The 22,208-nt window shown below is 39.2% G+C and overlaps 4 protein-coding genes across 5 annotated transcripts; 2 read left to right on the forward strand and 2 right to left on the reverse strand.

Annotated features, from left to right (window-relative positions):
* The first annotated feature begins 54 nt into the window (after positions 1-54).
* On the forward strand, positions 55-5,340 carry atp6v1e1b (ATPase H+ transporting V1 subunit E1b). Its single transcript, XM_026361553.1, has 10 exons — positions 55-194; positions 312-373; positions 1,381-1,446; positions 2,885-2,994; positions 3,221-3,287; positions 3,406-3,495; positions 3,697-3,765; positions 3,843-3,937; positions 4,255-4,342; positions 4,644-5,340. The coding sequence occupies exons 2-10, from the start codon at positions 341-343 to the stop codon at positions 4,704-4,706; spliced, it is 681 nt and encodes a 226-aa protein (XP_026217338.1). The 5' UTR covers positions 55-194; positions 312-340; the 3' UTR covers positions 4,707-5,340.
* Positions 5,341-5,552: 212 nt separating this feature from the next.
* On the forward strand, positions 5,553-8,487 carry ada2b (adenosine deaminase 2b). Its single transcript, XM_026361544.1, has 10 exons — positions 5,553-5,608; positions 5,853-6,225; positions 6,481-6,700; positions 6,781-6,991; positions 7,083-7,210; positions 7,373-7,463; positions 7,552-7,660; positions 7,741-7,898; positions 7,983-8,185; positions 8,278-8,487. The coding sequence occupies exons 2-10, from the start codon at positions 5,928-5,930 to the stop codon at positions 8,363-8,365; spliced, it is 1,506 nt and encodes a 501-aa protein (XP_026217329.1). The 5' UTR covers positions 5,553-5,608; positions 5,853-5,927; the 3' UTR covers positions 8,366-8,487.
* Positions 8,488-9,220: 733 nt separating this feature from the next.
* LOC113163170 (probable polypeptide N-acetylgalactosaminyltransferase 8) lies at positions 9,221-14,078 on the reverse strand. The gene is made up of 11 exons (XM_026361541.1): positions 13,771-14,078; positions 13,139-13,382; positions 12,721-12,887; positions 11,894-12,077; positions 11,602-11,799; positions 10,756-10,870; positions 10,485-10,670; positions 10,255-10,392; positions 9,758-9,853; positions 9,509-9,676; positions 9,221-9,431 (listed from the first exon to the last, which is right to left on the reverse strand). Exons 1-11 carry the CDS (start codon positions 13,979-13,981, stop codon positions 9,297-9,299), a joined length of 1,842 nt encoding a protein of 613 aa, XP_026217326.1. The 5' UTR covers positions 13,982-14,078; the 3' UTR covers positions 9,221-9,296.
* A 467-nt stretch (positions 14,079-14,545) lies between these two features.
* rad51ap1 (RAD51 associated protein 1) lies at positions 14,546-20,083 on the reverse strand. 2 transcript variants are annotated; one of them, XM_026361547.1, is made up of 9 exons: positions 19,708-20,083; positions 19,574-19,620; positions 18,860-18,995; positions 18,249-18,352; positions 18,073-18,162; positions 16,948-17,082; positions 16,691-16,864; positions 16,465-16,605; positions 14,546-16,349 (listed from the first exon to the last, which is right to left on the reverse strand). In XM_026361547.1, the coding sequence occupies exons 1-9, from the start codon at positions 19,722-19,724 to the stop codon at positions 16,222-16,224; spliced, it is 972 nt and encodes a 323-aa protein (XP_026217332.1). In that variant the 5' UTR covers positions 19,725-20,083; the 3' UTR covers positions 14,546-16,221. The 2 variants fall into 2 exon arrangements, with proteins under 2 accessions (XP_026217332.1, XP_026217331.1); XM_026361546.1 differs by having other exon boundaries at positions 18,249-18,355.
* Between the last annotated feature and the right edge of the window lie 2,125 nt (positions 20,084-22,208).

Raw genomic sequence — 22,208 nt, forward strand, 5'->3', positions numbered from 1 at the left:
TCTAATAATTAGAAAACCTCAAATGAAAAATGCATATCGGCTTTTATTTTGAAGTAAACGCGTTTCTTCATCTGATTGGCTGGCCACCGGAAGTAAACATCATGTGACACTGAAAATCAGCTGATCCTCCGTAGACATCTTTACGAGTCACGACTGCGGCGATTAATTCAAACCTCCTCCACTCTGCTTTTCGGGTAAATATCATCCATTCAAAGCTCTCATCGCAGGATTAAAGTCTATGTTTTGACAATGACATTATTTTTTATGTCCCAGTTGTTTAATTTAGGGTTTTATAATATTTTCTCTGGCAGGCCCGAGCGGATCTTTGACAGCTGCAACCATGGCGCTGAGCGATGCCGACGTACAGAAGCAGGTAACGAACGGTTTTCACCTTTACAGTGACATAATTTCACACATTTCTGCAGGTCTACTATAAAAGGATGTTGTACACTTCTAAGAGCCTGAATCTTACACTAAAAAAAGTCCTTTTAATGGTAAGCGTGTGTCGAGGATAATGACATTGAGAGAGCTGTTGTAGGCTGGTATCGAAAAGAGCTAAATGTGACTAGCTGTACATTATAATGCTATTTACAATTTAAATAAGAAGTTATTGTAAGACAGTGTTTGAAAGTTGTGGCTGAAATGTAGAGGGTCATATTTCCAAATGATCACATGATGAACACATGCAGTGGCCTGAAGAGGAACTCAGAGTGAGCCACTGTCTGGAGGTGAAGTCAATGGGAAATCTCAGCAATCACTTAAAATAAGCACCTCAAGGACTTAGAGTAGAAAGAGGCAGCACTGACTTCACAGCAGGTTGACAAACTAATTATGAGTTCGCTGACAATTTGCACAATCCTTAGTCCAAACTTACAAAGCTGCACGTTGATGAGTGAATAGTAGCCTCAGCGGTCTGATGCTAAATATCTGTTGACCATAAAGGTCTTCATTTAATATAGCAGCCAAAATGTTGATGTCTTAATGATATTTAGGCTTTTCATACAGAATAATGTTGGTGTTGCTTCATCATTTATGGATAAGGAAGTACGTTCACAACATGGGAAGTGGGTAAAAAATGTTTAGGATTGTGCAACATACAGAATACTTTTTCCTTTTTTATTTTTGTTTTTTTAAATCTACATTGTTGAATCTTTAAGGGGTCTGTCAGTCAGGACCTTCAGATGAGCAGGGCATGTCATTTGATAGTCCACAAGGTCAAAGATTGCAGTGAATTTGGAAAGCTCCGTTTAATAGTCTGTTTGCAATGCATGAGTGGCACAAACTGGCACTAAGTCCATATAAAAGTGGAGAAAATGTGGTGGTGGAATCTGAATTTCATGTTAAGAAAATCTTGTATCATTTTTGGTTTGTTTTTAACAGATCAAGCACATGATGGCCTTCATCGAACAGGAGGCCAATGAGAAGGCAGAAGAAATCGATGCAAAGGTATACACACATCCCCACATTTAGATGTAGTGTTTTCGTCTTTTGTGTTTTTAAATGTAATTTTGGACATATTTACGCATTAATACTCCACCAGATTAATAAGTGGTGGAGAAATTGAAGCCTCTGAACGTCTGATGGTGACATCTGCTGGTCAAATGAGATATTTCCTTTCAATGGAAGAAATAAATGTATTATTATTATTAAAGGTTAAGATGACACAATTAGTCCAAATATGGTAAAAGTGGTCTTTTGCTGAGACGGAAGAATTACAACATGCTGATTTGAGTCGCTTTACTTTTCTATGCAGTAAAGGTCAAAAAAGCCTGTTAATATTTAAAATATAAATGAATAAATAAAACCTTGTGCAGAGGTGCTTCACTAAAAAATGATCTTTATGTACAATACTAGATGGTAAAATAATTAAAAGCCTAAATATTTTACTGCTGGGTATTTCAGTCATAGTATGACATGGTAGGAGAATAGTTATATTAAATGCCATCGTCATGTTTCTCTCTTGTTCCACTAATGTGGTGCTTGAACTTCAGATGTCATCAGTCACATGGTTTTCTTCATTTGGCAAAAGCCCTCACACACAATAACAAAACGCTGCGCTTCACTGGAGTGAAATGAACTACAGAGCATTGCTGTCATCCGCCCGTCTCCGAAGCACGTTTAACAAACTCTGAATGTAACCCTGAACTCTTGGTTGATATAACCCTGGGTTGGGCAACGTTAAAGTAGAGCTTTGATACTACAGTTTACTGTGGCATTGGGTAACTAAAGAGCTGCCATTTTAAATCGGAGATGGAAATAAAACACAAGTGAAGAGAGTTGGTCAATAAATTAAAACTATTACTGTATTTTATTCATTGTAGTTTATCATCCATTAACCAAGTCTGGTAAATAATGAATAAAGTGCCAGAGTCCTTCTGTTTTTGACTGTTAGTTGATGTGGACAAAGTGTCAGACCTGGAATTCTGCAACTGAAAATATGAAGCTTCAAACTGTTTCAACCCTTTTCAACTTTTAGACATTTATTCAGTGACTATGATTCAACATTTAAACACAGTAACTGATGTGCTGCTATGATTACATATGCAGTCTATGTTCAAAAAGCCATCTTTAGTCCAATTACCACAATTATCCCTCCATACACTGTACATCCATATATTTATGGTACAGTAGTGCCTTGTGTCAAATTAGTTTAACTTAAATTATAATTATTCAGTTCATGTCATGTTATCTTTGTTGTATTGATGTTGGGCATGAACATAAAGTTGTTGGCTGCTGCACTAGTATTTTTTTTTTTTTTAGTATTTTTTTAGTAATTTTTAGTATTCTAAAAGATCTTCAGTTTTGTGAAAGTGTGTTGGAAACAAAGCTGGAGCCGTGTAAGTGCAGAAATCCAAAATGCAGAACAGTTGTGCTTTTCCTGCAGGCGGAGGAAGAGTTCAACATCGAGAAGGGCCGTCTGGTCCAGACTCAGAGGCTGAAGATAATGGAGTACTACGAGAAGAAAGAGAAGCAGATCGAGCAGCAGAAGAAAATGTGAGTCATGGCGAGACATCACAGGACACATCCAGTGCTCCCTTCCTTAATCTAGTCTTTTAAAGAACAACGAAATATTTGTTGTGTGACACATAGTTTCTGTAATCGTATTAAGCCTCTTGATTCTACAGTGACTGTTCTGTAACCGGTGCCAAACTGTCTCCAGGGTTTCCACGCAGACACTTTTGTAAACCGGCCCAATGTGTGTTATTTGTCTACTTAACAGTCAAATGTCCAACCTGATGAACCAGGCTCGACTGAAGGTACTAAAGGCCCGTGATGACATGATCTCGGTAAGGCTAGACATCATTCTGCCATCATATTATTACCTTTGGTGTAAGATACATTTTAAATTGAATGTATGTAAATCCAGGCATCTTTAAACATTAGGGCATGTGTTTTTACTCTTAGGAAATGTTGAATGAGGCTCGCCAGCGGCTCGCTAATGTTGCTAAAGATCCATCCAGATATCCAGCTTTGTTGGATGGATTGATCTTACAGGTTTGTTTGCCCCTTGAGCTATTTTACATTTATCAATTTTTATATCTTCATAAAGAGTTTCACATACCCAAAAAAGATTGCCAGAGTTGCAAATAACTAACACATATATTTGGAAGATATTCACAACAAACACATTCTTGAGTCCTACGTACACATGTGGAGATTTGTGTGCCGGTGTGATAATTGTTGTTGTTGTTGCAGGGATTCTATCAGCTCCTGGAGTCCAAAGTGACTGTTCGCTGTCGTAAACAAGATGTGCAGATGGTCCAAGTGAGTATAATGGGGAGTAAGTTAAAATCTGGTCTCTGAATGTAACTTGTTCTCTAACTGGTGTTTGTTTTGGTCAGGCGTCCATCATGAGGAACATTGCTATATACAAAGCAGCTGTGAAGACCAATCTGGAAGCCCGCATTGACCAGGACAATTTCCTATCCCCAGACATGTAAGCATCTTTAAAGCACCTGTAAGAATGGGTCAGTTCACCCAATGGGAGGATTTGTTTATAGTGATTCCAGAGAACTAGGGCCTGAAATTGCAGTTGTTTAGTGTCTGGACCACGTCATGGTTCCGATGTAAAGCATGAGTCTACTTGGAGCATGCAGCTGTTTCAGCTTTGTAAAAACCTACTATACACCACCTGCTTAACCGATCATGTTTCTCTGTAAATAAAAGGTGATGCGTCACAACTTTCTGCTGCCTTGAAACATGGATTGAACTTCATATTGAGTCTTTTAACTTGTCTTTGTTTGTCATCTTCAGTTCTGGAGGGATTGAGATCTATAATGGTGATGGGAAGATCAAGGTGTCCAACACCCTGGAGAGCCGACTGGACCTCATGGCTCAGCAGGTAGGAAACAAACTGATCCAATTATCAGTTCCAGATTCAGTGCTCCTTTATCCCTCCAACCAGACTTTAATACATTTATGAATACATAGTGTAGGTTTTAGCTTTATTCTTTTTTAAAAGTAAATGGTCAGACATTTGGAAAACTGGAAATTAAGAATATTTGATATCATTTGAGAAATGACTGACATTGAAGCCCTCTAATTGATTTGACTAATCCCCGTACCTGTTCTTAGTTTAGATGACTAATCTAGCTTTCTGCGTTTTACACTACTTTACACGAACCCCAACTTTGTATTTGCAGATGATGCCTGAAATCCGAGTGGCTCTCTTTGGTGCCAACCCAAACCGCAAGTTTTTGGATTAAGTAAATGTATTAGAGGAAAAACTCTCTACTTTTATTTTTTATTATATGAAATACGTCATTCCTCTGTCTGTGAAACGAAACCTCCAATGCAAGGGAGATGCATTGTTTTGTGTGATGTATTGCTGTATTTTTCTGTGCATTAAAGGACATGATAGGTGCTGCACAGTTGTAATGAGGGTCTTGGTTTATACTGAGTAGTCGGTGGCCACAGGCTTGGGTGATTGGCTGGATGTTTAATGAGTCATCTTCTAACTGGATCAGTGTTCATGACAAACGCAGCATCTGTGTTGGTTTCCCCAGGTTCATTAACCTCTGCCCCACATTACAAGTTGCATGGGGTATTGTGTTGCTAATGAGCGTCTACTGCAACCAATCATCTCAGAAACAAAGCTGAACAAAGACCGTTCATGACCTTACAGTTAATTTATTGATATGTCAACTGTACGTTATTTTTCTGTCATGCTTACAAGGATGGCTGATATCATTCCAGAGCGTGCGCTGTACGAACTGTATATGAGGTTTCCAGATTAAATTATGTGTGGTTGTTTTTGTTTTCTCTTTTTTGATTGTGTCTCAAACTGAATATGTAATATTGTGGAAATGTAAACCAATAAAATATAAATCCTTAGTATCACTTCTGATTCCTTTTTCACTTGTACAATGTCTTTACTGCACGGCGATGTCTGGTTTTTACATTTAGAATCCAACACTGGCTATTCATGCTTCATTCATTAGTTTATCACATGGTATTTGTCAGACAAAAATGCTCCAATTATCCAGTTACTCCAAGGATTTTGCTGACAGGCGACACTGATAGTGGAGTGTCTTGTGGGGAAAACAGGCCGAGTCTTTTTGGGAGACGGACTGCACTGAAAGGCACCTCCACCAGCATCGTCTTACTGGTGAGTATTTCTGATATTTGATACTTCTTGAAGTTTTCCATGATTTGTCTTAGGATTGTTTCATTTTACTCTATATTTCTTGCCATAGTTAGATGAATGCACTCTATCATTACTGAAACGCAGAGTTATTCTGTTGATGAGCTTAAACATTGGTTTAAAGTGTTTACCCACTATGCTGCAAAGACCACAGCAACCTCTCCTGAGGTAGAGAAATTAGTTTGTGATGCCGTGTTTTTCTTTACAGCACTAAACAAGCACTCTGTAGTGGAAGGTGTGTGGGCATGTTGTAGGACGGCTCCCTCCTGTGGCACATGAGGACATGGTGATGTCAATCTCCCAGCCTGTGGTCACCTTTGTGTTACTTCCCTGGTTGTGGGTGACTAATGGGATGCCTGACCCAACTTGGAGAGATATGCTGATACGTCAGGAAGCATCCAGACATACTGGAGGCCAAGTGACACTGACGACAGCTGAGCAGAAGTTGGACACTTACCTGCATCGATTAATGGAGCAAGAGATGTCTGCTGCCCAGTTCCTGCCTGCTATCCATTTTTTCAAAGCAAAGCCTCTCATCCAGAAGAGCTCCATCTTCAAACTGCTGCAGAAGATGCCTAAAGGTGATGTAGCAGGCATGGCTATGCTGGGCACACACCCAGACTGTTTTCCTCAGTGTTGCAGCTGTGTAAGCAAAAGCTGTAATATTCATTTAAAATACAGAAACAAATTATCAGTAAATGTAACCATCGCCACAGAATCTGCTTCATAACCTGACTTTTAGCATAGTGTGCTGTATTAAGCATATTTAAGAGGAGCCAGTGTAGAAAGTTGTGACGGGACACATTGGACTGCATGTCCTGCTGTTCTGTTGACAGGTGCAGCCCTACACATCCACAGCTCGTCTCTGGTCAGCGTTGATTGGCTGGTGAAAAACGTCACCTACAGACCCCACTGTTACATCTGCTTCACATGGGACAACTCTGTCCGCTTCCTGTTCTCGGATCGCCAGCCTTTCCCAAGATGGGACTGTTTCTACTGGCAGCTGCTTGAGACCTTAAGAGCCAGAATACAAGACCCTATAGAATTTGATAACAGGTTGACTAAGATATCACCTTTTACATGATTTGAGTGAAGTTATAATGGTAGAACCTAACCCCTGATATGGTGCTTCTCAGTTTAATGCAGCACCTCACGCTGTTCACCGAGGATCCAGATGGTGAATACCCAAGTCAAGATGTTGTGTGGGAGAAGTTTGAGAAAGCCTTTATAGCAGCTGCAGGGCTAATCACACATGCTCCAGTGCTGAGGGACTACTTCTACAAGGGTCTAGAGGAACTTCACCAGGATAATGTCATGTATCTGGAGCTTAGGAGTGGTCTCTCAAGGGTATGTGTCTGTTTACGTCTGATACCTGTGGCTCTGTCCTCTTCAAGTAGTGGTACATTAAAAATGTTCTGTTTCTGACACTCGGTTGCAGACGTACGAGCTCGATGGAACCATCCATGATAAGGTCTGGAGTCTGAAAACGTTTCAAGAAGTTGTAAATAAATTTACTGCAGACCATCCAGACTTCTTTGGAGCCCGAATCATACTGTCTGTGCACAGGTAATATAGTATCTATCAGCAATAAGATTGGGAAGGATGAGTATACAGGTTATCTCTTGGTGTACTCAGCAGCAAATGTATTCAAATTATCAAATGTTGTGGTGACTTTGTAGATTTCTGGCCATAGTATTAACACTGTGTGCTGACTGCTGCCTTCTTCAGGGCTCTGTCTGTGTCTGTCGTTAAAGCGGCTGTAAAAGAGGCCATTGAGCTGCATAAAGATTTCCCAGATGTTGTTGCAGGATTTGACGTGGTGAGATGTGTTCAGTTCAGCCTTTTGATTGTAATAACAAGCACTAAGGTGGAAATAGTTGTTTGTTCTACTTGAACATTGTTTGCAGGTTGGGAGGGAGGACACTGGAAGGAGTCTTTGGTACTTCAGGGAGGCACTTTCTCTGCCAGCTGATTTAGGTGTTGCACTACCGTACTTCTTTCATGCAGGAGAGACAGGTGGGTGGATCAAACACACAAAATGCATCAAGTATGTCTTTATTACAAAACAGCACTGAAATACTTTATTTTCACTATAGATAAGGAAGGCACAGATGTAGATCAGAACATCCTTGATGCGCTCCTGTTCAACACGAGACGTATTGGGCATGGCTACGCTTTGGCACACCATCCACTTGCCAAAGACATTTCTAGGAACAGAAGCGTGGCTGTGGAGCTGTGTCCCATCTCAAACCAGGTCAAATAACTTCTTGTCATCTGCAGGACAGAATAAAATCCATTCCAGCTATAGATGTATAAATGTTTAACCTCTGATGTTTAGGTGCTGAAGCTGGTATCAGACCTTCGAAACCACCCAGCAGCTGTGCTTATGTCTGAGGGTCACCCATTGGTGATCAGCTCTGATGACCCATCGCTGTTTGGCACCACAGGCCTCTCCTACGATTTCTATCAAGCTTTTGTGGGTATTGGAGGGTTAAAGTCAAACCTGGGCACTCTGAAAGAACTGGCTGTCAACTCCATCAGGTCAGGATTGTTTTTTATTTTTATGTGCAATGGTACAATTTCCCATATCAACTTTCACCATCAGTTCTGTCATATTTTTCTTCTGCCTGCAGGTACAGCTCACTAGCATCTTCTCTGAAGAACACAGCTCAAGTCATGTTTGAGAAGAAATGGGACATATTCATTGCTACTTGCTTGTGACAGCTGAATAAATCATGTTTTTTATCCTTTTGTAATGTGGTATTTGTTGAGACTTGAGACTTGAGACTTGAGACTTGAGACTTGAGACTTGAGACTTGAGACTTGAGACTTGAGACTTGAGACTTGAGACTTGAGACTTGAGACTTGAGACTTGAGACTGAGACTTGAGACTTGAGACTTGAGACTTGAGACTTGAGACTTGAGACTTGAGACTTGAGACTTGAGACTTGAGACTTGAGACTTGAGACTTGAGACTTGACTTGAGACTTGAGACTTGAGACTTGAGACTTGAGACTTGAGACTTGAGACTTGAGACTTGAGACTTGAGACTTGAGACTTGAGACTTGAGACTTGAGACTTGAGACTTGAGACTTGAGACTTGAGACTTGAGACTTGAGACTTGAGACTTGAGACTTGAGACTTGAGACTTGAGACTTGAGACTTGAGACTTGAGACTTGAGACTTGAGACTTGAGACTTGAGACTTGAGACTTGAGACTTGAGACTTGAGACTTGAGACTTGAGACTTGAGACTTGAGACTTGAGACTTGAGACTTGAGACTTGAGACTTGAGACTTGAGACTTGAGACTTGAGACTTGAGACTTGAGACTTGAGACTTGAGACTTGAGACTTGAGACTTGAGACTTGAGACTTGAGACTTGAGACTTGAGACTTGAGACTTGAGACTTGAGACTTGAGACTTGAGACTTGAGACTTGAGACTTGAGACTTGAGACTTGAGACTTGACTTGAGACTTGAGACTTGAGACTTGAGACTTGAGACTGAGACTTGAAATTGAGACTTGAGACTTGAGACTTGAGACTTGAGACTTGAGACTTGAGACTTGAGACTTGAGACTTGAGACTTGAGACTTGAGACTTGAGACTTGAGACTTGAGACTTGAGACTTGAGACTTGAGACTTGAGACTTCTCAGGTAGCTTTAATGAGGTGTTGTATCTTCCAGCTCTGACCAGTGCACTGCTGCACAACAAGTTTGTAATAGCCATCATTACCTGTGGCAATCTCAAGACATCGCTTTGTGTCTCTGTTCTGGATTGGTCCACCCTGGGAATTAAACACATTTCATTAATGTATTTTCCCTACACAGGGCCTGTTTGCTGTCTCAAAGCTAAAGTATTCACCTGTTTAAAGTCCCACATACTGTGGAACTTCTTCTGCTGGACTATGTTACACTCATACAGTCCTGGGTAGACTCCAGTACCAAGGTCCACCAGGCAGCGGTTGCTGTTGTACTTGTGAGATTTAATTCCACCTATGTAGAGTTGTCCATCAGACCGATAATAACAATGCTAGACAACAGACGAAAAGCTGTTATTTAAAAGCAAATTATTATTTACTATGCATGCATTAGTCTCCTTAACATACTGTACCTGGGGTGAGTAGTGGTGGCAACCATAAACAATGGGTACACTCCCAGGCATCGGGCCTTGGTCAATACAGAGGTCTGGTTTCAGATCATTTATCAGCTGTGATAGAAGAAAAATGTTTTTGTGGCCCTAAGAAACTCAAAGTCAGAAAATGAGAAAAACTACACAACACATTTGTTGTTAGGCTGAGTGAGGGAACTCAATAAGATTCCAACTACACTGGAGAATGCAGTCTTTCTCCAAATCCTATGCTTAACTAAGGCAAGATGTATGATACATTCTTGTTATCATTAAATGAAGTGTTATTACATATTAGGAAGCTGCTGGGTGACAATGCAAAATTTGGGCAATGAGCAGACATGGGTTTGAAATCAACTTATGTGCCTGCACTGAGACTAATTTGGCAGCATATAAATATGTAAGATAATTAAACATTCCTTATTTTAAAGCACAGGGGGAGTTGAAGAATGACTGTGACACCAGATAAAAGTATTACTCACAGCTCCGTAACCGATGAGGTTATTCAGGGGGTCCAGCTTGGGGTAAATGTTATCCAGGTACCACTTGAACGGTTTGCAGTTCAGCCTCTCTCTCAGCTTCTTCCTCTCTGACACATCCCCAATGTCTATCCCATGGTTCTGAGGAAGATACATTTCTGAAGTCAGTTGCCCATTATTTACGAACCCCTAATGTCCACACCTGCATGGCTAGTGAAGTATCACTCCCTTACCTCTATTGGAAGATTCCAGGCTATGTTGACATTATATTTATATTCATCCAGCCACACTTCTGCCACCCTGAGTGCATTACGCTTCATCATCACACTGAGGTCTGGTAGGTAAGGCTTTGATGCTCGTTCAATGTGGGCAATTTTAGAGCAAGGTATAATCTCTATGCTTCCTCCACACAGCCACACCTGCCAACATAATAATATCAGTATTTGACAGACATGCTTGGGCAAATCGAGACCACCGTAGACCAAAACCATATGAAAATCTTACCCTGATGCCGAGCTCCACGTTTTCACCTCCGTATATTTTCATTCCACCATCAAGGCTTCCGATCTCTCCAAAAAACTTGCGGTCAGCTACAAGAATGCCCATGATGGAAGGACTCCTGACAACAGGATTTGGAATGAATTATAAAGTCCTACACGTTACTCTTGTCTTTTGCCTTTAGATTAGCAGCTTTAATTTTACAAATACTGACTTCAGGAGTGTGTTGGTTTCATTTTGGTTTTACTGCATAAGGCTATGAGATCATTTATGTCTAATCTATTGAATTTCCCTGTAAATACCACAAGTTTTGCATACCTTCCAGGAAAGATCATAGGAAAATTAGAACATGTAAACTGCCATTGCTAGGGGAATCTTTGTAAAAGCCCTCTTATATTCACACTACCGATGATCTAATTCAGGTGGTGACAACTTTTAGTCAGCGAACAGAGCTACTGTCTGGATTACAAAATGAGAAAATAACTATATAATAAAATAGAGGACATAACCTCATTGGTCAGCCTAAAGCAAAGCATCAAAAACTAATGCATTTGGAGATGCAGGATCACTTACAGGACTTTTCAGATTATGATTGAACAATATCTGGTCTTGAAAATACTGTGTGCAAGTACTAAATATACAATTATGTTGTGTATTACAAATACTATTTGAGACATTTAAGTTGTTTTTGCTGGAAATCCTTAATTTACACCACCTTCATTTTAACAGTGTATTTCATACTGTTACTTATAGATAAAACTGGTATTAATCTTTTCATCTAACTATATACTAGTATTATTTTTAAGTGTGGAATTATGTTTTTTGTGATTTCGTAAATTAAATTTAACTTACTTGCCAGGCTGTGAGTCGTCCTTTAAAGCATACCATTCGGGTCTGAAGGACTCGTACATGCACCACAGAGCCCAGTCAAAGGCATCCGCTGCAGGCGAGTAGGGAGTCAGGGTCAAGTCATCAAAATTGACTCTGTCAAACACTGGTGTCAGAATCACAGTGCGGTCCTCTTTAATGCGAGCTAACAGGGGCTCTGCCCTGGACACACAGTGACGAAGATGTGAAAATGGGTTTATCATCACAGACACAATCAATTTCAAACATAATCACAGGTCACTACACTTAAACCAACCATTGTACATGAACTTCTATGTGAGCATCCAGGATGGCCACCACATCCCCCACAGCAGCCTTCCACCCCGACAGCCTGGCCTGGGTTAGACCGAGCTGCTGAGAGTGCCGGACTCTCCTCACTAGACCTGGACACTCCTCGTGGATCAAGTTGATGTAGTCATCCAGTTTCTCCATTAAATCCTCTGCAGAAAATAAAGATATAACAACAGCAGTGGGTTAGTTTAGCTTAGCACACACAGTAAAAAAAACCCTGCATGTTTGCATTTAAAATACATTGTTCCCCCTCACTTACATTAAAAGCAAAGTAGGGTGGGACATTTAGACAGACAGTGCAAACAAAAGTAATGATTACATCAAGGAAAAATGGTTTCTCTGTACATATGAGCACCTAACCAGAAAATCTCCCAGCTCTAATTTCATATTTGCATAACAGGCACAAGGTAGATTATTTCTCGGAAATAAAGTGAACAAGTATATTATTGTTCATTTAAATCCTCTACACATCTTTGACACGTTTCTATACTTATGTAGCCAAATCAAACTATCGTGTAGCCACATTACACTCCATCTCTTATTTACATCACTTGAAATCTAGACGCATGCAACAGTTGAACTTGTTTGTTTTCACTGTACAAATATGTACAGCTGTCAGCAGAATATTCACATCTAAACACTGCAAAACCAACTGCGTCATGACAAATCTATGTTGCGACATACTACTACAAGCAAAAGAAGGTATATCTTTGGTCATTTGCAGGAAACAATCATTAAATTTCAGAGTCTAACAATACATATAGAGCACAAATCTGGAGCAGACCGACATACCATTACTGCTGTGATCATCCACCAGTATGATTTCCTTCAGCAGCCGAGCTGGTGTCTTGTCAATGATGCTGCGGATGGCCCGTTTGATCACAGAAAGAGCTTCATCCAGGTAGATCAGCACAACGCTGATGGTGGGAAGATCCTCTGGGTACTTCTTTTCAGCACACCTGAAAAGTGATGTTGATCGTTTAGATTCTTACATGTCGTACACAAGGATTTCAGTGTGTTTTATTGAATGAAATACTGTAGATGTAATTTCCTACAAGGCTTTATGATGACGTTTCAATGCTTAAGTGTATTATATAAAATAGTAGCCAATCAAATTAAATCCAATAGGGAGAAGACCCAAATTTTGATGATTTACTGTAGAGTAGCTCACTGTACCAGGTGTGGTTTATTTGTTCTTTCAAATAGTCACCTGGGGGACCTGGTGTCAGAGATCTCTCTGTTCAGGGGCAATCTGTCACTGAGGAAGGCGTTGTAGCCGTATCTGTGAAACAACTTCTCTGCCTCCTTCTGCTCCTCCTCGGACAGCTCATCACCCCACCTGCGGAACAGAGGTGAGTTCGGGTACAGCTTTTTCACCAGCTTCCTCTCTTTCTTCACATCTGCATTCTTCTGTGGCACTGGTTCCTTCCTGCCATGGTCGTTCATCAGATTGACTGCAGACAAAAGACAATATTTGGTTTTAACCATCAGTGACTGTCGAAGCAAATTGCTGGAAGAGTATACCTGCCTGCAATGTAAATACAGCGTGCCTTCATTTCTTTAATAAATCAGTCCCCAGTGCAAGTCTTGGCAGCACAGTGCACTGTTTACCCAAAACAAAGTACTGTGTGTTGTCAAAAAGCTAATAGTATAATGTGTTTAATGTGTAACCTTGTTGTTGCGTGTTGCACCTTTTCACTCTCAATTTGGGACCGATTAGCTGAAGGTCAGGCAGCTCAATTACACACCGTAAAGCGCCGTTTTAGGGCTGCAGGACACCAAATCATACTATACTTTGCTGTTAACACATTAAAATGTTTTTTTTTTTAAAAAGTGACTCACGCAGTCTTTTGATGTCTGCTTCCAGCTTCCCCATCCTCTTCAGCATTCCCTGGCCCCTGATGGATTCATTCTGATGAGCCCTCTGGAGTCTCTCTGAATGGGTATGGACCTCTCTCTTTATGGAGCTGAGGTTTAACAACGCAAAAGTCACAAAAAACACCACGAGGAATCCTTTAATCCAGCCAGATCTCATCATGGTGCCTCTGTGCATGTCCTGCGTTTCATTGTCTCGAATCAAATGATACAGGTGAATGAATTGACTTTTATCTCAGGTGCTGTCCCTCCTCTCTCTCTCTCACCACCCCCTTCACACACAGTACAAAATCTGCTTTAACTTCTTATAATTATGATTTCTTTTGACATTTCACAAAAGTCATAATGAGTCAGTTAATCTTGGAATTAATTAAAAAGAAAATACTTCTATTAATTACTTCTATCTGAACACCTACTTATGACAGTAAACTCTATTCTTTTTAATTCAAAAGGAATAAATCAGTTTGTATTTTTATAATGTCATTGTTACTTTGGTTTACTTACCTTCTTTCTTTTTTTGTTGAACTTATTCATTCATGATTTACCTGGCAGGATCCTGCATCCTTGTTCTATCCTTTTCTGTCATTTGTCTTTCTTTATTGTCACTAGTGACAAATGTGTACATTAGTTACAGAGTAATGAGAAACACACCCTTGTCTTCAGATGCCAATTTTGACAAACTGCTGTCACTGTAAAACACAATGGAGATGGTTTGTTAAACAAAAAAGAGAGAGAAAGATTACAACCCCTACTGTACAATATTTGCCTAGTGTCACTGTCACAGAATTTCAGTTATGGACTAACATCTGCAAATTTCTGCAGTAGAATACACTGCTCTAAATCACTACTCTTAAAGTTTTTCTTGGATTTTACCTGTAAAAACTGCATTTGTTATTAAAAAGAATAAGCAACATGATTATCAGAGACCTGTCACTTGTAGGAAAAGTAAGACATTGGTACTCTGTGAAATGAAGGATTGTCACTCAGAGGACACATTGGGCATAGTCAAGAGAAATATTTGAAATGAGCCGAGAAAGAAAGAACCACTTGTGTACAGAGCAACATATAAGAGAAAAGATCATAACAGCAGCTGATGACAGAAGACGTGTGAAAGCTGTGATGAAAAACCAGCGCCAACAATGTACCATAATCCACCTGAATAACACAGCGTGTGCAGAAATATAGAGGCGATACCACATGATGCCAACCACCCATCAGCAGTAAGACGTTCTGGAACAGTTTTATTTGCTTAATTGACTAATAACCTACAAAATTAAAGGCCAAAGGGCGGAGGTGAAAATGATCATAATCCAAACCGTACAGTACAAGCTCATTAGATGTGTCAACACTTGGGGTTTGTATAACTGCCTCTGCAACAGGCACACTCATCTTTAATGATGCAGTAACTTACGATGTTGGCAATCAGTGAGTAGAAATATTTGGTCTGCCAACTTACAGAGAAATTCACCAAAGCTAGTAAAGGAGTGTCAACAAGCAGCAAAAAAAACAAGTGGACATGCATTTCACCAGGTGAAGCAGAGACTGAGTGAAGAACAAAGACAACATTACCTGCTCAAGCGCAGCAGTGTTTGAACAAGGATAACAGTTTAGTCATTTACAGTGCACACTTACTGACATTGTTTGTATAGGCTAAATTTACTTTGTTGCGGTACAGCATTATGATGAGGTGTTAATAGTAAATTTTGTAACTACATTCATTTAGGCTACGCTTCATCATGAAGACAACGTAGGCTGTAGCATTTATCACAAGTAAAACAAGCTGATTTATGCTCAAAAGATATCAGACGGACTTGTTTATTTTCAGAGAGAGCGGTTTGACAGGCAGAAAGATGAAGTGACAAATGCTTAGCACAACGACAAATAAAAATAATACAATTCCCTTACTCTAAAGCTGGAAACTATGGACTATTACTGAACGAGTCAGACACCATAGAGCAACACAAGAGATAAACTGAAAGGTTGAGTTTGTTGTTCTCTTTCTCAGCAAATCATCATTCAAAATTAAATAGCTTTTAAATTTTATTTTATATATGTACACACTATACATTTACACATAACTGAAAAAGGGGTCATAAATTAGTGAGCCAATTCACACTTCTCCACATAAAACAAATAACCATACCAAACGTTTTTTTGAGATGAGAAATAGTTTAGGGAACATTTAAAATCTACTTAGAATTTCTGTACTTGAGAATGAATGTATGATTTTATGAACCTTTCTAATTTGCAGGTTAAAATGACAATATGAGAAGTTCAAAGTGTTGTATACGACCAATGCTGAAAATATCATGTGAATAAATCTTACTGTAAATCACTTTCTGTGTACTCGATTCTACTTTACAAAAATAGAAAATAATATTTACAAGGATTTCACTGACACACATCACATCAGTTCAGTCAGTGACTTGTGACGCTTGGGTGAAGAGGTTTAACTCGAACAAGACGGGACAGTCCGAGTCGCAGACCCTGACCTGGAGACTTCACTGCTGGAGATTGGGATGAGGTGGGACTTTTACCAATTTGACCTGGAGAGAAAACAGAAATTATTTTTCAATTTGCACATACGGTAAATTTCTCTAAAGATTTCTATTAAAGTATCATTGCTGTTGTTCATTAACACATTTATGATTAATACCATACCTGGTGGGTTCCACTTTGGTATTTTGCTGCCTGCTGGGCTCAGAGACACTGTAGCTTTAGGTGTAGAGACTGTGGAGAATGAAGCAGGCCTTTTGGGTGCAAGTTTAGCTGCTGGAGGACTTCTCACTGGTGTGGTAACTCCTGAGAAAAGTAGTTTTTAATGACTGAATGAAAATTACAATAACAGCCAAAAGCTGAATCTTTTTAATGACTTTCAAGAACAAACCTGATGCCCGAGATTTAGGTTTTGACGGTGGTTTTTCTTTTTTAGAAGCAGGAGGCTGCTTGGGTTTCTGATTTTTTGTAACTTTCTCCTTTTTAGTTTTGCTGACTTTCTTCACGGTGAACTCCTCATCTTCGCTCTCATCTGGTTCACTGAAATCTTCATCGCTTTCTAAATCTGGAGAGGTATTACTGTTATTTTAATGGCATAGAAAGAAAAAAGTAAGACAAATACTTCAACAGGAACATGGCAGTGACAACCTGGCGTCAGTTTGGGTTGATAGTCTTCATCTTCTTCCTTAAGTTTTCTTCGCTGCTCTTCTGCTGCTTTAGTGGCAGATTTACTCTGTCTGGATGAGTGAGATGACTCTTTCGCTGATGAGATTACATCCAGACCTGAAGTAAACAAATTGTAACAGCTACAGAAATTTTTCACAACTTCTCTATGACTATCAAACAATTGATGTTCATAGTATCACAGATGGATTTAATTTTTAATACGTAGCTAAATACATTAAATTGTATCTCAAGCAAGACCCATAAGCAATTCTTACATGACGATGCTTCTGTCATGTTTGATTTTGCAGTTAGATCCACTGCATCAATCGAACATCACCTCTATTTGGTTTAGTGCAATATAACAGCAACAAATAAATCTGTATTGCACAACATGACAACCTGTGACACCACTATTTTAAAGCTGAATTTAAGACATGTTTACTTTGCTTCCTGACGAACCACTCCACTAATGTTTGTTTTTAATGACAGCAATTACCTGGTGCCAGTTTGGCTTTCGTTTTATTATTAATATTGGTATATGGCAGATGGCAGAAAAACAAAGAGCAGTAAGATTAGGGAGGGCTGGGCAGACAAGACTTGACTGACTTCGAGTAAGATGCTACCACAACATGTGCTTTAAAGTGCATATTGTAGCTTTACAATTATTGTTCCGTTATGCACCACAGATCTAGTTGTGTGTAATAGTGTGTGAAAGAGACACACACACAGAAGATCAGAGGGAGGGGGGCAGAAAGTTCTGTACAGGAGAACAAAGCTGTTGCTGAAGACACTTTTTCTTTTTTTAGAGTGACTACATAAGATTATTATAAAATTATGTGATGCGAGATCAACTACATTACATGTTAAATAATGTGTTTAAGAAGTTTCCTCTCATTGTCACTCTCCAGTGTTGTAACACCAACATGTCTTTCAATGATCATTTTGTTTGTTCTGGTTTCATGAAGTAAACATGTAATACCAAAAAATGATTTAAAACAATACCTTTCTTTTAGAGATTTAAGAAATTGGATTCATATTTTCAGCCCTGTTTAAAAGTGTAATACCTGAGGGGAAAGAGTGGAGTAGACATAAATAAGGGGAATTTACCTAAAATTGTACTATCCACACTGCAGTTCGACAGGTGCAGTGACGATGGATCTGTGTTTTCATCTACTGGGAGCTGAACCTTGACATCTCCTAGAGACATTTAATAGAATTATCAGTTGAAAACTCTAATAAACAAAACTGTACAATTTACATTTACATTTTACATAAGAGTTTACCTTTACTGGTGGGAGACTGCTCCTTAATTCCATCTGCATTGTTGAGCAAGGAAAGTGTAATAGCTGCCTCTAGATCTCGTTCGCACAATTTCTCATCTAATGGTCTTCTGTGGAAAAACATTTGTGAAGCTAAGGTTCACAAATCACTCAATTTTAGATTTACACCATGATGTATGCACATCAAGTAATCATCACACATTAAACCACTTATCAATTTATAGTTTAATGACTCTGAAAAAAATAACCAAACATTGAACATGAAAAGACCCATGACCTTTGTTGGAGCTGACAGGCTTTTTGTCATCGGACATTTCAGACCAGAAATAGACTTTGTCCAGTTCTGCATGACTTATAAGAATATATTGAAATATTATATTGTACAGTTTACTTTACCCAACTACCCAGGTGAGAAGCACACAGACTTTAATCCAAACACTAACACACCCATCCAAGTGCTGGTGAGTCAAACCAAATAATTGATTGTATTTCCTTGTTGAAATCAAGTCCCACTCACAATGATTTTGTTTTTTTGCGCTAACAACTATGAGAATTTACCATTTTCGCTCATCATTCTCACTTTGTTCACATTGTCATATTCATTTAAGACCCACCTGCTCTTTTGGCTTAGTGCGGACTGTGAGTTATTCTCTTGACTGGAGGTCTTGTTGGTGGATTTCTTATGCTCCTGTTTAACATCCTCCTTGGCTTTTTTGCTAGGTGGAGCCTTCACACAAGCAAAATCCTCATCTGTCACAGCAAAAAGACAAAACAGTGAGATATGTTGGCAGTGAGAAAAGACTGATTCAGTTTATGTTACCTATGGGTATTATCAAATCCCCTGAAAATGTGAATGGACTCTGAATGGCAAAGTTGTGCAAGTTAACCAAGATATTAACAGCTCTGTTGCTACTGCTAAACTTTTTATTTTGGTTATGTATTTTATCCTCACAGTTGCAAAACATTTATTTAAATTCCTCACTCACACATTATATTAGCAAGACTCAGCGATGCTGGATTTAATGGAAGGACTGTACATTTTCAATTTGAGAGAGACATAGCACTGGCTGTTAACTCATGCATAGGCTAAATCAGCCCTGCAAATCTCACCTGAAGTATCAAATAATTATCTATGAACTTGGTTTATTTTATTTTATTTACTTTTAATATTTTACTTCACATTTAAGCGGGACAGGAACCTTCCTAATAACCAAATGTGATCCCAATATCTCTATATAATGTTATAGGAAAACACATTTTATACAGCTAACAAATGCATTTCTACTGTTTGAACTGGTGTTGGTGGCGCTGGTGGGCTCTTAACTCACCATCATCGAAGTCTTTGGCTTCACAGTAATTCACCACCTTTGTTTTCCTGCGTGTAAATGAACGGTGCAAGTTTGCGTTAAATATCACAGGACAGCAGCGACACCAATTACGGGAGAAGAAGTGGTTTACAAACCTCGATGGCCGATCCATGGCATGCACAATTTAAATAACTAATATCGCTATGGTTATTCAATTTCTTTAATATGTCTAGCAAACAATGGTCACATTAACTTTACTGTATGTTAACGTTAGCTAACCTCAGCCGCTGACTGTAGCGTTAACACAAAAACGAAGCTAACGTAAGCTAGCAGAATGAGCTAACGCCGCTTTAACTAATCTGTGCGTTCGGTGTCACCGACTGAAACTGATCTATTAAGATTATGTAGCATGTTAAGCTTTAAAATTAATGTAAAGCTTGTTACACAAGAGACGATTGAAGCACTAATCTGCTTTTAACCATCCCGCCAGAACAGAGGAGAAGTGACGTGTTGTTGAGCGCTTCTTCTTCGTCGTCGTCACCATCGTATTCTTCTTCTTCTTGGGTTTTAATGACGGTTGACAACCAGCGCCACCTTCAGCTTCGGAGTGGGCATCGGTTTATTAGCCCTGATTGCCAGCTGCTTGTTGCAAAGTTGCATGAAATGCAGAAAAGGAAAATAGAGACACACAGAGGTGGCAAGAAAGATATTGAACACTGAACAAGCTGATCAAGACAAAATCTGTAGTTTGAATTAAACAGTCTGGAAGATCAGCATCCTTCTGGACAATCCATCTCATCTGCTTTTTACATTATATAACTTGGCTACAATACTTTTTAAACTTCATCTATTTATACTTCATCGTTTTACTATTTGTTTATTGTTGTTTGTCATTGTCTTGCTGCAACAGGGAAATTTCCCTCTTGGGGATCATTAAAGTTTTATCTCTTCTTTTTAACAATACCATATCAATATCAAGATATATCATGTTTTTTATCATTTCCTTCCTCCCTATATTGTGACATATCTTTATCCAAGTAATCTTTCACTACACACCAGGGTTTATTACTAGATTCTCTAGAAAGTGCTTGAAAGACCTCGCCCATGGGAAATTCAGCTGAAGTATCACTACCATCAATAGTATCAACTACATCTTTATTGTCTGCAAACTAACATCCTCCTAAGTCAACTTAACTAACCCTACAGCAGATGGTGGACTGGTTCCTTTACAGTTAATAGACCTTTAGATTTCACGCTTATTGTACATTTATTTACTCATGCTATTAACATTACTAGACTTTTCTTTTTTATGATTATAATGTTAATTATCATCTGCTGAAACCTGCAAATGTTGGTACTTGTCAATTATTAAAATGTATTTGACTTTATTTCCTTTCACCAATCAACTGTTTTAGCTGTAGGACCTTCAATAAGATTTGTTTGTAGCTGCCGAAGTTTTTCCTTCATCGAATACAGGAAAAACATTCATCACACTATTGTGATAAGTTTAATTGATAATAGTGTATAATACATAAGACTCTGACTAATTATTACTATTAGTTTACCACAGAGATATCAGTGTGGACACTTCTACACAAATAATACATTGCAGTACATAAGATGCCAAATATACTGTAAGTATAAAACCATACAAATCTTTATTTTTGTTTATATTTGTAGACGTTCCCATCTTGCCCAGTGCTAATCTCTAAAATAATATCACTATCTATCTTTAAAATGTACTATAAGTCAGATTCTTGCTTTATGTACATGCTTAGGTTTTTTTTCAATGCCCAGTGAAACAAAGGTGTTAGTATTTAGTTAGTATTTATTCCAGTAAATCGATGATGAAGACATCATGTGCTACCTGCCACCTTTTGCTTTCTGTTCTTTAGAGTAAATATTTTTCCTGCCAGTTAAACAGGGGACATTTTGGAACATTGCATGTCAGGGAGTTTATGCCTCCTACACCTAAAGCACCTGGCTGCCAAACCTAAGTTTGCACGAGCTAACGTGTAGGTGTGTGGGGGCCCGGACTGAAAAAATAAACATGACTTCTTAAAATGTCTTTGGAGGTATTTTAATAAACAAAACAATACATTTTCATTGACTGGTGACAATCGTACAGTATATTGAAGGCGCACTGTCAATATTCATGTACACACTATCAATAATAATTTAAAAGGTCCAAACTGAAACAAAAATAAATAGAATGTTTTTGTTAACTTTGTGAATGCACTTTTTTTTCCACTTGTACACTCCGTGTCTGCATCGTTAGTCAATAAGTGGGTTCAGCCATGCCGCTGGCAGTCCAGCAGATGGCATCAGATACTCAAGCTTCAGGGCACCAGAACACAGAGGTACAAGAGTCTGACCTGCTAATTGACACCAACCTGACATGTCCTCAGTCACCCAGTCGCCCACACTCAGGACGGAAACAATCATGGCTCCCTCTGAAGTGCAGTAAAAGGGAAATTGCTCCATTTTTACTGCACTTCTAGAGAACAGCTGTCCCGAGGGTTGTCATTTTCTCCTTTGTGAGTGGGTGGCTGTCAACTGTGGTTTGTCACACACTGGACCTGGAGGAGACGTTCAGGGATGTGATGGTCTGTGTCTCCGTACCCAGACAAGGGAGGAACACATGCAGCCACGGGGT

Source organism: Anabas testudineus, chromosome 23, assembly GCF_900324465.2.
Source record: "Anabas testudineus chromosome 23, fAnaTes1.2, whole genome shotgun sequence".
NCBI classification, from domain to species: domain Eukaryota; kingdom Metazoa; phylum Chordata; class Actinopteri; order Anabantiformes; family Anabantidae; genus Anabas; species Anabas testudineus.

Bases quoted from the DNA above. Each gene is read 5' to 3' on its own strand.
- atp6v1e1b (XM_026361553.1), top strand. From the start codon at position 341: ATGGCGCTGAGCGATGCCGACGTACAGAAGCAG. The intron at 3,288-3,405 runs GTAAGGCTAGAC...TTTTACTCTTAG, and splicing joins CCCGTGATGACATGATCTCG to GAAATGTTGAATGAGGCTCG. The intron at 3,496-3,696 runs GTTTGTTTGCCC...TTGTTGTTGCAG, and splicing joins TGGATGGATTGATCTTACAG to GGATTCTATCAGCTCCTGGA.
- ada2b (XM_026361544.1), top strand. From the start codon at position 5,928: ATGGTGATGTCAATCTCCCAGCCTGTGGTCACCTTTGTGTTACTTCCC. The intron at 7,211-7,372 runs GTAATATAGTAT...TGCCTTCTTCAG, and splicing joins ATCATACTGTCTGTGCACAG to GGCTCTGTCTGTGTCTGTCG. The intron at 7,464-7,551 runs GTGAGATGTGTT...CATTGTTTGCAG, and splicing joins TTGTTGCAGGATTTGACGTG to GTTGGGAGGGAGGACACTGG.
- LOC113163170 (XM_026361541.1), bottom strand. From the start codon at position 13,981: ATGCACAGAGGCACCATGATGAGATCTGGCTGGATTAAAGGATTCCTC. The intron at 13,383-13,770 runs GTGAGTCACTTT...TTTTGTCTGCAG, and splicing joins AGCAGACATCAAAAGACTGC to TCAATCTGATGAACGACCAT. The intron at 9,677-9,757 runs GTACAGTATGTT...TCTGTTGTCTAG, and splicing joins GCCACCACTACTCACCCCAG to CATTGTTATTATCGGTCTGA.
- rad51ap1 (XM_026361546.1), bottom strand. The intron at 18,996-19,573 runs GTGAGTTAAGAG...TTGCTGTGACAG, and splicing joins AGCCAAAGACTTCGATGATG to ATGAGGATTTTGCTTGTGTG. The intron at 17,083-18,072 runs GTAAATTCCCCT...TGTTTACTTCAG, and splicing joins TGTGGATAGTACAATTTTAG to GTCTGGATGTAATCTCATCA.